Source organism: Athene noctua, chromosome 8 (assembly GCF_965140245.1).
Source record: "Athene noctua chromosome 8, bAthNoc1.hap1.1, whole genome shotgun sequence".
In the NCBI taxonomy this organism is placed as follows: Eukaryota; Metazoa; Chordata; class Aves; order Strigiformes; family Strigidae; genus Athene; species Athene noctua.
In genome coordinates this window covers 14,197,762-14,211,245 of record NC_134044.1, presented here as the reverse complement: position 1 = coordinate 14,211,245, position 13,484 = coordinate 14,197,762, and the positions used below count along the sequence as shown (strand labels likewise).

Here is a 13,484-nt window from a genome sequence, read left to right as displayed (position 1 = left end):
ATACGAGCTGTGTTCCTTTATGGAAATCGGAATGATAGGATGACGGAGTGTTTGACGGGTATGTGGTTCACAAGCAGATGGGATGCACATGTGGTCCCGATGCCAACAGTGCCATGCCCACACACTCAGGGGTTTTGTTGGCTCGTGGAGTTACTAAATGGTTCACAATTTCCCGAAAAACATTCAGTTTTCAGGAAGACGTTTATTGGGACGTAATGGCGGTCAACACCACCACTGACAAAATTCCTTGAGGGGGAGGCGAGTACAATTCCCCACGCGGCCAGCACCGTCGAGAATGTTTCCCGGCGCGGGTCGCTGCCGCCTGGGCCGCAGGCCGGGCAGGTGCGGAAGGCGGGGGGGGGCACGGCGCTGCGCCGGGCCAGACCCGCTCCGCGACAGCGGCGGGCCCGCGCTCCCGGCCCGGCCCATCCCCGCGGCGGCGGGCACCTACGGCGGGGCCCGGGCGGCGGAGGCCGAGGCGGGGCTTGTCCGGCGGCCCCGCCCCTGCCGTCCCCTCCCCCGGCGGCGGCAGCGTGCACCCGGGCGCGGCGGCCACCAGCGGCTCCCGTTGCGCCGGCGGGTGCCCTCGCTGCCCGGGTCCTCCCACCGCCGTATAAAGCCCGGGGCGGGCGGCAGCGCCCGTCGCTCCTGCCCGCAGCGGAGGAGGAGCGGGCGCGGCGGCAGCTCCCCAGACACCGTTTTTTTCCACCCCGTTTTCCACCCCCGCCCCTCTCCCCCCGCGCTCGGGGGCTGGCGGCGCGGGGAGCGGCGGCAGGCCGGCGGGTGCGGAGGGGGAAGATGGCGTGGAGCGGCGCCCGGCCGCCGCGCCTCCTCCTGCCGCTGCTGCTGGCCCTGGCGCTGGCGGCGGCGGAGCGGCGCCCCGGGCCCGGGCCCGCAGGTGAGGCGCGGCGCGGGGGCTGGGGTGCGGTGGCGGAGCCCCGCGGCGCGGTCCCGCCGCCCGCGGGAGCGGTGTTCGGGGGCGCGGAGGGCGGCCGTGGCGGGGATGCGCTGCCGGGCGGTCCCGGCGCCTTTGTGCCTCCCGGCTCGGTAACATCCGCCAGGAGGGGAAAACTCCCGTCTCCCGTGCGGAGACTTGGGAGCCGCCGCTTTATCGAGTCATTCCTCCCCCCTTCCTGCTCCGCCGCCCCGCATCTCAAAATGCCGCTGTCGGCGCGGAGCAGGCTCGGCGGTGCGGGAGGGGGCTGCGTCGCCGGCCGGGGCAGGGCTCCCGAGGCTGCTCCCGAGGGGAACCCCTTGGCCGAAAGTGCTTTAACTCGCCGGCTTGAGTTGTACAGAAATAGATGCGTAACCTGCCTTGAAAAAGAAAAACATTCTTTATTGGGTAGTGAGTATCCCTGGCTTTCTCCTCCCCTCCCCCCCATTCTTCCCTTTCCCTGTGATAAGGTGTTAATCAACATGTTTTTCCAAGTCTAGGAAAAGCATAGCGTCATTCGCTTTTTCCCTAAACTGTAGCAACTGCAGATGAAGTTCTCTACTTCATACAAAAGTCAGCTGGAGTCTTCAGTGCTCCTTGCTGCTGTCCCTCAGAGGCTTGCTTACTTTTTGTTCGTTCTGTTTTGTAGTAACTTTAGTTTCAAGGAGCCAGAAGATAGAAAGAAATTTTATCGTCGGTATGTATAGTAAAAGAATGTATACAGGAAATTCCCGCAGAAAGAGGTGTCCAGGCACATGTATGTCCAACTGTATGCCAAAACATTATTTCTTGTTCTAACTGTTCTAAAGTCTGTACTGCTGATTTCTATTCTAGGCTTACAAAGGTATTTCATCCCATTAGATTATTACCACATGAAATCCAAAATAGCTTCATTTCTTGGCTTGTTTACTCAAGAGTGTAATCAAGTTATTTTTAATATCTAGTTCAATTTTCTTCTGGTGTGCAGAAGGAAGCTCTTGTTTTTGAGAAGTTTTGTCAGCACGTTGAAATTTTGATAGGAAATCTGCTGACTTGGTTGACAAGAAGTTTAAAAAAAAAAAAAAGTGTTGATGAATACCAGACTCTACTCAATGAGCTTCACATTTCCAGTTTTCTTAATGCTTTGCTGCCTGTAGGATTTCTCTGCAGGTTGTGGTCTGTGCACTATAGTTTGTAATCTGTGAGGGGCGTGTGAGCATTCCTGTTCAGCCTTTGCTGTCCCTTGAGGTGCAGCCTACAGGGACATGTTTTGAGTAAAAAGTTGAGCCTCCTATGCTTGTTGTCAGGGCAGTGAGACTGTAGGTCAAGCTCCTTTGGAAATCCGTTATTGCAATCACCGTTATATTTTCTTGAAAATATCTATTCCAATAATGCCCTTTTTTACACTAAGTGTTTGAGTTGTGGGTTCTCCGGCTAATATAATAGTTGGCATGGTGAGGATTTTTCTTTAATCCTGCTGATGTTCAAAGGTGTGAAAACCAGAGAGTGTGTAGTCCAGATAGCACTGTATGATTCAACAAATCAAAAGTAGACTGCTGCATCTATATAAATAATAAAAATGATGCTACGCAAATTACAGTTCTATAAAGCACTGAATAATTTATATATAGGTGTTCACACAGGAAAATCTTAATCCTTTATAATTTAAACATGAGTAGCCTGAATTGTAGCAGGCTCTGCTGAGTTGAAACCACTCCTTGAGTAGTTTAGTGACCCCAGACACTGCCTGCTGTGTTACTTGGTTTTATTCCGGTTTTAACCCTTAAATGTCTTTCCTGAGTCTGTGCTGGGTTGCTTTGAGAGGCAGACCTCAGTGTGCCTCCAGTTCTAGAAATCTGCTTTTTAGTTTCCAGTCCCCCGATACTTTGTACAAGTTGATGTAAAGCAGCATGCAAAGCCACCCTGTCAGGTTTCAAAGTGGTCCATTAGTATTACTTGCTTCAGAAATAAACTGTAACAAGGGTGTCTAAAACTGACTGCTAAGCTGGGTCGTCTTAATAAGATTTTACTGCTTTACTCAGAAAGGCTTGGAAAAGCTACATCAAGAGAACTACTGGTTGCACAGCAGAGGTGACTTGGGCAATGAGCAGTCAGTGTGGCCCTGTGGCAAACTGTGTATGCAGAAATCCCTTCTGTGCTCATTTGCCGTGGGTTTGTTTCAAGCAGTCACAGAGAAGGGCACCACTGAGCTCTGAAACACTGACTCCTGCATGGTGAAGATACAAAAGTTCCTGTGTTGAAACAGCGTTAAAATATTTCCGTTGCACTGTACTTGCCGCATGCATGTTGCTTATGTAATGCAGTCTGGGATGCGCAGAGAGTGAGTGGAAAAGACATTTGTCATTGTGCTACAAGCAGGCACTGTGCTTGGCAACAGACGTAAATGATGTTCCCACCTAAAATGTTTATTAATCAGCTGTTTACATGAGTCTGTTCCCAGAACAGCTGTGAGGGCTTGGCTGGCTGGAGCGCGGCTATGCTGAGGTGTTGAGCTGTAACAGCGGCCAACAGGCACGTTTTGAGATGGGCTCCATGGTTTGTTTCTGTCTGTATGTGCTCCTGAAACGTGAGGGGTGGGAATGTGGGTTGGGAGGGGGTTCGTCATGGAGAGGGCCCTGACAGCATGGGTGACTTTCCGGAGGCAGCCCAGCTGGCTGCGGGAGCGCTCTGAGCCAGCAGGCTTTCCTCCACCCTGACCATCACAAGTGCTTCAAGCAGTAATTGCTGACTGGCCTAGCTGTGCCAGGACTGACTTGGAGACGCAGCGTGTACTACTGCCATTTCTGTTGACTTCTTTGGCTCAGCCAAAATGGTTGCTGTGAGTGATTGATACGCCTTTCCCTCTGAGGTGTCTGTGGTGCGCAAGCAAGGGAATTTAGTCATTCAACCATCTTGACATACTTAGAAGTACAGAAAGACTCAGCCTGCGTGGTGGAGGAGAGGCTGTAAGTACAGCACTCTATGCCTGCCTCTGTCTCCCTGCCTGATTGTGTTTCTTGCTTCTCTACTGATGCTAGTTTTATCCCATTTGTCACCATGTTATTTAAAACTGCTACATAAAACTGTCTTGGGGAGAAACCTCTTCTAGGTGTCTTGGGAGTTTCGTGCCCTTTTGTAAGGACTGTATGAAAAAGCTGTCACCTGGCTTTTACAGGTAAAGGGCAAGGGCAGGGAATGACTACCCAGGACCTGACCTAGCAGGACACAGTGGTTTTGGGTTACCCATGTGCTGAGGGCACCATCATACTGAGTCCCGGGGTAGTATTTAGGAGTGCTTGTAGCATCAGCATACACCACTTCACATGGGTAATGATCACTCGAAGTAGATACTTTTATGCTCCAGGTTTGAAATAAATGGAGAATAACAAACAGTGTGTAGTGGGCAGGGGTGTGTGTGTATGTGTTTGGAAATTAGTTAAATATAAGTGAACATGGCTGAGGAGGTGCAAAGCACCAAAGTCATTTTTCTGTCACGTATTTTTCTCTTGAAAATACTTTTCCTTGAAGATACTCCAATTTGGCAGTCTGAGTTCTTCGTAGCACCTGGTTTAGAGGCTGCACAATGCCAGTCTCTGTTGTAAAATAAAATATTTTAGAGTTTTTTTGGCCAGGTTTTTCTTACTTCCCTTAGTTGGAGGGAATAAATAGGCTGTGGAGGTAGACCAGTGGTGGGTATGACATTGCTTCTTTTTGCAGTATGCAGTGGGGTTGGATAAGATCACTGCAACTGTGACTTAAAATGCACTTCTAATTAAAACAACAAAAAATTAAAACAGTTGTGACCTTTATCAACATTTGATGCTATAAATTGCAGTATAAGGGTACAGTAGAATGACCACCATGGTTATTTGAGTTAGGGAGCTTTTGTGTGAAATGTGTTCCTGCTGGGGATCTAAACTAACAGATGATTTCTCAAAGCTTTCTTTACATTGGTGGCACATTCTGGAGAGTCATGATTTATGTCCAAGTTCTTGGCTTTTTCCCACACTGCTGCTTACTTAAGCAAAAGAGACTCAGTCTCTTCATGGGGAGGTGTTTATTTTGTCTGTTGAATTAGCAGTATTGCATTATGTAATCAAAAGCAGCATCTTTCCATTTGTGTAGAGATGATAGTCTGAAATATAAGTTACTTGACATGCTTCTCAAGTGAATTTTCTTGTTAAGAGTAAGTGGAGGTAATAGGGGCATTTTTGTTTTCTTTTATGTCAGTTTTTTATAGTTTTTGAGGGACCAGTTGCAAGGCAAACAAGTTGGAAAATGAGGAATATTTTTGTTCCCTCTAAATTTAAACATAGTGTGGTTCTCTCCAGCACAACTTGACCAAACAGATCAGCAGCAGGAATGTGTCTGTATGTGTGGGAATGTTGGAACTCTAGAGAGTAAATGACACTTAATCATCAAGGAATACGTGCTTGCAAGCACAGTCTGACGCTACAAGGTGTCAGGTGGTTTAACAGAACTGCTTCTGGAGTATTTCCTTAAGGTGAATTCAGTTTTCAAAATATTGGTTATACTGATCATAAGGAGACTAAGTATGTGAAGTACTGTTTCATCCCAGATGTCTTTTTTTTTCCGGGAGCTAGAATTCCTTTTACAATTTGTAGTAGAAGGAAAAGTAAACAAATGAAGAACAAACAAATGACAGGTCCACTAAAGAAACAGTTGGCTTCACATTCTCAGTGTGTGTGCATGTGTGTGTGCCTTTTTTTATATAATACTTTAATGATATTGGTTCTGACTAATCCCTGAGACTGCAGAAACTTACTAATTGTTGAAATATTTAGATTATTGACAAATTATAGGGTTGACATATTTGATTATTTCATTCTGTTTCTACTTGAACCAAAATTAAAGATTCTGTGGATGACTGTATAATTTCTTTTAAAAAACGTTGACTATTTTTGTAATGGAGTACGATGTAATTACAGATCAATTTCCTTAATAGTTTAAGGCTAAACAGTAGAACTCTGTCTTGGCTTAAAACATTACATTCAAATATATAGGACAGTTCTGAAGAAACTCCCCCTGTTTTAGTGGTTGGCTCACCAGCTCTTATGGTCTGCCCTTTGAAAGTATTCCAGGATTCCTTTTTGGACAAGCTGCAAATCTATTGATCCACTGTGGTTTTTCTTAGGAAATAGACACGGGGGGGGGGGGGGGGGGGGTAAAGGGGTGTGTGTGTGTGTCCTTTTTGATGGTAGTACTGATTCTTGCAATGTTACTGTAAGTATGTTTTTTTAAAGCTGTCATATGCGGTGTATGTAATTAGTGCAAACAAAGCGTAAGGAAAAAAGACAGAAAAATGCTAAACAAAAATAGGTTTGTCATTTAAGTGTCATTCCTCTGAGAATTAATTCTGTTCTTGTAGGTCTAAATGGCAATGTACTGAATAATCCCATTAGGGGTTCTCGCTGAAATCAGCTCTGCAGAAAATAATCAGTATCTGATAGAATTACTTTTGTAATTTTTTACTTTTTTTTTTAAAATTGATTGTTTACTTCTAGTTTTGTAGTTCACATGAAACTTCAGTAAGCACAAAGGGTTTCCTTAGGCAATCTTTATAAGCAGCTTACTAATTCTATTTTACATCTCTAAAGTAATTGCACAAATGTTAGATCAGTCCAGTATCTGCACATATGGCCAGATGTGAAGCTGTAGGGCAGCTTTTTCAAATTAAATGACTAATCGGAGTGGTAGCATCCACTATGTCACTATCTTGACAACATGAACCATGGCGCAGGCATGGAGGACTATTATGTGTCTTCAGGATGGATCCAGTTCCAGCTCCAATTTCTTTTTTTAAGAAAAGACTAGTCTAAGGAGAAACTGTTATTGCAAATCTTAACTGATGAGTTTCATTGATGGATTGATTAGCTGTTGGAAAATGGACTTTAACAATGCCCAGTGCTGTGTGTGACTGCTTCTGTTTGAACAGCTGGATTTGCTAAACAACAGTTTAAGAAGCATGCTTTTCTCTAGAATACATATTTATGAGAGACAGAGAGGGCAAGGCTATGAAAAGGCAGAAGCTGAGTAAACTTTTTCACTTAGACAGCTGATGTTAATTGTGTCCTGCTCTCAGCTGCACGGACCCGATGACAGTTTATAGAAGGGCCATCCAATCAGTGCCTTCAGGCAAGACCCAGCCTGTGTTGTGACTCCATCTACTCTGGCTCAGGAAGATTGTTGTGGTTTGATTGCTATCTGGGCACTAATAAACAGCTGTAACCTGATCTGTTCCCTGCTTGTCAGGAAGTTAGGCAGCTCTTGTTGGAGGACTTGATTCATGCATAGCAATGATGTCATTTACAAACAGTTGATTTTAATTTTTTTCTTAGTCGAGAACTAAGGAATGTCTTATCTTTGCTTTACTACAGAATAACTGATTCGGTAGACAGGGTTTCATCCAATTCCACTGAAGCTAATGGAAAAACTCTTGACTGCTGCGAAATGAGGAAATCTTGCATTAGAGTGAGTGCAGGCCTGAGCACTGGCCAGTGCTGCACCTGGGACTGACACGGGTGATTGACGAGTGCACATAAAGGTCTTAATGAGCTCTTGTTGACTGTAACTCAATTCTGCTAAATTAGTAGAAAGTAGATTAAGAGCTGAGACAGAACCAGCTATCAAAGGTTTTCTGAAATCAGTTGTGTCTTAATACTGGGAGTAATTACTAATTTTTGTCTGAAAGTGTGTAGGTGTATATGCATATACAGAAACACAGTTACAGAGATAGTCTGTGACATCTGTGTGTTTTTTATTTATTTTTTAGAACTGGCTCTATTCAACAGTTGATCATTTCCATGTAGATGTATCTCTGTGACATCAGAAAGGATGTGATAAATGCCAGGCAGTAAGCAGCAGCTGAGCGATCTTGCTGTTTGAGTCGGTACAGGAAGAGGGAAATACCTGTTCACATCCCTGTAGTCTGTGAATTAAAGCATGAGAGAATACCTTTGTGTGAGAAATCTTCAGTATTTTAATAACAAACTTGAGATTCTGAACAGCACTGTTCACCTCTTCATAAATGGATTTAGATTGCAGATGGCATTTAACAGCAGTGGGATTCCTGAATCATAAAATTCCTTCTAAGTCTTGGAAAACTTCAGTTTGGATTCAGTTAGTAGAAAAGAAAAAAATAAAATAATTTTAGTGTCATGTCCAGGGGCTGTGTGTTAACAAGTGCTAATCTGGAATTAATTCTATATTATGAGAAAATTCGGAGCATCTCTTGCTTAATGTAAGCACACATTTCTGCTAACCCAGATTCTTTGTTCCTTTCAAACACAATGAAAAGAGGGAGAACTCCGTAACAGGCAACACTTACTGTGTCTGAGGAATTTGCAACAGTACCAACTATTCAAAAGTAACTGAAACTGTGAAATTATATATTCTATATTTCTCTCCCTAGACAGCTTCTGAAAACTTCCTGCCTTTACTAGTTCCATTCTCTGGCTTGGGACAGTGTTGGGAGTTTTGATACTAACAGCTATTGCTCTGTAACTTCAGCAAATAACCTGGAGGAGCACAGGAAGGTTTATCCATCGACAGCCTGTGCATTGCGTGATCCCTGATAACCATAAATGCCAGTTGTTGTCATAAACAGTTTGCAACAGTTTAAAGGCAGCAGAATTTTTTTCTTCTGCAGGTTGAACATTTCTGTATATCAGGGGGCAGCAGAGGCAATGCCTGTGTACCTACACTAGTTCTGCAATAACTATGCTTATACCATCAAAAGACAGACTTCTATTTGCTTGAATTTAATATGTCTGATTTAAAGTGGAGAAGGTACAAGTCTGCTAATAGCTAGCCAAGAAGAATCTTGTACTTTTTTTGAAATTGCATAAATAATGTTTGTGCTGCTCTGCGGGTTTTGCTAGAAGATATGCATGTATTGAAGGGCAGTGATTAACAGGAGTTTTGGGATAGAGGAAAACAGACTAAACTTTCAGAAGAGATCTGTACATGAAGGTCTGCTTGTTCAAATTCTGGCCCTTAAGATCTAATTGAAGCATTGCTTCTTAGAAATACATTTCTCTTACACAAGAATGTGTAAGAGAACTGCTATAGGAAATCGGTATGTACTATGTGTTTGGCAACCTATGCCTGTTCTTGCTATCTGTTAATTCTAATTTAATCTTTTACTTTAAATCTTATCACTTTCCAATCCTTCATGAGTTTTTCAAGCATATTTTTGTCTCCTCTCCAAGGATATTTTTTTACAGCAATCCAACTATGCTATTAAATTGCAGAGGATCCAAACTTAGAAGGTGATCATGGCTGTGGTTAATGGGACTTTGAAACCAGTCCACCTCTCTTGGAAGCAGTAAGCTGTGGGATGAGTACAGAACAGAAGTTGATTGTATAATATAAAGATCAGATTAAAACAACCCCCAGAACTTCCAAATATGAAGTAGTATTGTTTATGCAGAAGTCATCTTTCCCCCTCCTGGAGCGTAATGCACATGTCTTTCCTGAGAAGAGATGATGAACATGTTTGCTATTTCAGCACATTGTCATGTTTCTAAGGAATCCTGGGGGAAAATAAACAGCTGTTGGATGTCTCTCTCTTTCCCTCTTTATGCCAGAAGTTTTATTTGACCAGAAATTCTTCTCTTAGCTTACCACTTTCTTTGACTATGTGCACGTCATATAAACTGACACTGGATCGATATATATATGTTTAAAGCTTGTTTTTTTTATGTTGTGTACTTAAGATGTTCTTTGTTTGCTGCTGGATTACATTAACCAAGTACATGTATATAAGCATAACTTATAATAATGGTTACATTGCATATGATGGATTTCTCCTGTCTCCAGCTGTTTGACATCTTTTCAGAGTATGTGGATTTTCAGAAGTTTTATTTGACATCGAATCTTAAGTTCAGGCTATAGCTCTTATTTATAGGGGGGAAAAATAAAATCAGTTTTCCTTTTCAGGAGTCTAATATTGCCTTCTTGAATGATAAGTAGAAGACTGTATTGTGCTAAAAATCTGGATATTGAAAGTGCTCTTTCATATTTCATCTTTTTAGTTGGTTTAACAGTTCTTTGGGTTTTGAACATACAGTTTGAGTCTGTATAAATAGGGAAGGGGTGTTGGCACCATGGGTTACCCTCTAGTGACCTGCAGAGCTTCAACATGGCTCAGAAGCATAAGAAAGAATTGGTTTTAGTAATGTCATCAAAACTGCTTGGGAAGAGAATTGGTTATCATGACTGTATTGACTCTGTACCGTATTGTGTAGCCCAATGATCCATTTTATTTTTTTAAATGCTTTCTTTACTATTGTGGTCTTAACCTTGTGCTGCATTCTCTTTAAAAGCTCTTTCACAGTTTTGCAATTAATTGGGAACTCAGACTGTTATGTTATTCAGTTTTATGGAGGAAACGGCAGTTGAGCCTATAAATAAGATATTTTTGAACATGCTTTATAACAGCTATTTTTTTGGATCTCAGTAAGTTTGTCTTGTTCAGAAGATATTATATTTTACATTTTCCAGGATATCTTCCAGAAATAAACACATCTGTTAAAGAAATTACAGGAGGTTAGTTGTATAGCAACGCTGTATTTCTAAATAGTGTTTAAAATTTTATTCTTCCAAAATTTACCAGTTTTGTCGTGAAGTTATGAGAAACTATAAATCTTGAATCCCAGTTATGGATCATGCCTTTACATACTGTAAGCTGGCCCACACACAGCTCAACCTGCACTGTTAACATTTTCTTTTTGCTAACTCAAATGTGTTGTACTTGATATGTTTATGAGGGCAATGATATTAAAATGGCATGTTCTCCAGATGAGGCCGGTGACATGCTGAAAAGCACCCACCAGGGGCTTCTGGTGTGCAAATGGCTATGTTAAGGGCAGAGCTGAAGACTCTGAGTTCTCCTCCATGCAGAGAAATATTCCCCTTTTAGGGGAGCATAGTGGATGGGAAGGTCAAGGAAACTGCTAATTACATCTTGTTTCTGAGTCAGACTACTGTAAAATTGTCAGAATATGGATTTTGCTGATGAAGTACATGCTTTAGGTGAAGTATGTAAGGAAGGAAAATAGAACTTGTTGAAGATAATTCTTCTAGTTCACCTTCTCGTTACTGGCTGAATACAGAAGTTGGAAGGGAAAGTGGCAAGTCAGAACTCATAAATTTGAGATGATTATACATGTGGTAGATTGCCTTCCTTGGAGATAAACAGACATACTGGAGAACTTTAATCTACAAATAAACATGCTTTTTTCTCTCCCTTTTATTTTCTTTCCCTTTTTTTTAAAAAAAGCTAGTCTGTGGAAACAATAAATCATAGTGGAAACTCAGTCAGAAGTCTGCAGTTAGTTGGGGCTGTTTACTGTCCTCTGACGGCTACTTCTCAGTTCAGTTTACTTTTGAACATTCCTCATTACTGTGCTTTTGAAGTGTAACTAGAGGAATCCAGGCTGAAAAAACTTTCAGTTGTGTTGTGCTTTTGTGCATCTATCCAGTGGTGGAGAAGCATGCTCCTATGTGGTGTAAAGGCATGCTAAATCTGGTTTGTGTGTTTATTGGGGTGTCTATGTTGTTTTTTTGTGGTGGTGTTTTTTGTTTGTTTTGGTGGGAAACTGTACCCCGTTTATCTCCCACATCTCCAGAGATGTGGGAAACATAATACGAGGCACAATTACATAGTTTGCTTAATGGGCTTGGATGCATCCATGTGCCTCTTACAGGTACCCATCTCATCCATCTTCTCTTCCAGGTATCTGCCCACATATGCCTTAGATCAAGCTTGTGCAGATCACTGCCATGGTTACTACCTGACCTTTCTTTAACAATGTGTATGTATTTATTTTTTTTAATACACAGAGGTATTCCTAGTGTATTTCCAGTTCCCAAGCTTTTACCATGATCTCTAGCAACTTGTTTATTTTTTTGCTGGAAACCATTGGTGAATTATTTTACAGTTGTACATCTTTGTTCATTTAATGGAGAGGCTGATGCACAGTTTTTACTCTTCTGAGCAGTTCTGGGTGGGATGTAATCTGCAAATGGGAAAGTAGACTGTGTTTTATGTAGATACTAGAACGTGGATAAAACTGCATTCCATGAACCAAACACCATTTGTTTACCATTATAAGCCACGAGTTTTAAAGATAGAGAGATTTTAATGGCATAATGAGGTACCATGCACAGATGTCCTTTGATTTTACAGCTCACTCCTACTCCAAAGAAGTCCATGGTAATTGAATTCAATGACTAAATGTCAGCTCCCGCGTAGTTGCGAGCAGTGTCCTCAGTTTTGGCTTCTCTGAGGCTACTGTACTAATGCCCACAGCCCCTGGTAGAAATTATGTAGTAATCTCTGTCAGTCTTCATTCAAGATAAATAAGAACCACGTGGGTGTACGATGAATGGCTGCAGCTCTTCACATACTTCTTTGCCAAGGTACAAGGAGAGAGGTCACTGCTACTTAAAGCAGTCTTGGCATGGCAGTTCCTGGCTGAGACCTCGCCAGGCAATTCACTGAAGACAAACGCTCTGGTTTAATAGTTCTTATTTATGATGCAGCCAGATCCCTGATGGTAGCAGTGCATAAGACTGAGTAGAAGAGTGAGATGTTTTGATAAACTTTCACTGGATTTCCTAATACATTGTGTCTTTCACAGAAGTGCTAAAGGGTTTCCCAATTTGCATGTAAAAATGAATTCTGTTTGTCACTGGATATACTTTTTTGGCCAAATGTGTGCTCTCTAAGGCTTGTTTTCAAAACAGAACAGCTGTTTTGTGAATGTCACTATCAGAAAGCTGTCTGTAATAATTGCACTCTAGTAACTTCAGCACCCTAACTGGCATGAAATTCTTCAGAGATTGTCTTTTTCATGCCTTCCTGTTGAACTTCAGTATAGGGTTTGCATTTCCTTTTTACACAAACTGACTTTACTTGTGGAAATAAATGCCAGGCTTGGTAATCCCCTTCAGTCCAGTGACTGCCAAGATGCCTCTGGCAGGCTGTATGCTGGGGGAGCCCTGCCCTGCCAGGCAGCCCATACCCTTTGAGGTGTCCCAGTACCCTGTAAGTGTGGAGGGCTGTGACCTCCTGCTGTATTCTTGGTTTCATATATGTTTGCATTTTGAGGATGATGTTACAGTTTGTTGGAAAGTATTACTAAGAGTGTGTGTTTGTCCCCTTGTGTGAGGAGTATAGTTAAACTTAAGAAACTGGATAGCTCAAGTCTGTATTACATACACCTGAGTGGAGGGCAAGGCTTTGTGCCAAAGTGGATGGTGAAGCAGTAACAGTCGGCAACTAGGATTCATTGTGGGTTTTTTGTGATTCATTTGCTGGGGAGTACCGGGCCACAGTGGTAACTTGGGGTCTGAGTAGTTGCAGGCCGTTTGCTGCTGCTATGCCTCGGTCTTCCTTGCACAGCTGGAGCCCTGGAGTCAGCACAGCGACGCTGCTGGGGACTTGGCCCATCACTCAACCCTTCAGTGTGACACTTTCCTGCACTATGGGCTCTGGTGCTGCACTGAACCTCTGCCCTGGCTGGGCTCTTCGTGGGACCAAACC

At 42.9% G+C, this 13,484-nt stretch overlaps 1 protein-coding gene across 4 annotated transcripts in view; it reads left to right on the top strand.

Annotated features, from left to right (window-relative positions):
* The first annotated feature begins 563 nt into the window (after positions 1 to 563).
* The window catches only part of PLOD2 (procollagen-lysine,2-oxoglutarate 5-dioxygenase 2), a 57,458-nt gene continuing 44,537 nt past the window's right edge, over positions 564 to 13,484 (top strand). For all 4 annotated transcript variants that reach the window (XM_074912291.1, XM_074912289.1, XM_074912290.1 and 1 more), the window contains exon 1: positions 564 to 898. In XM_074912291.1, coding sequence (XP_074768392.1) covers positions 799 to 898 — 100 coding nt within the window. In that variant the 5' untranslated portion in view covers positions 564 to 798. The remainder of the gene's footprint in view (positions 899 to 13,484) is intronic.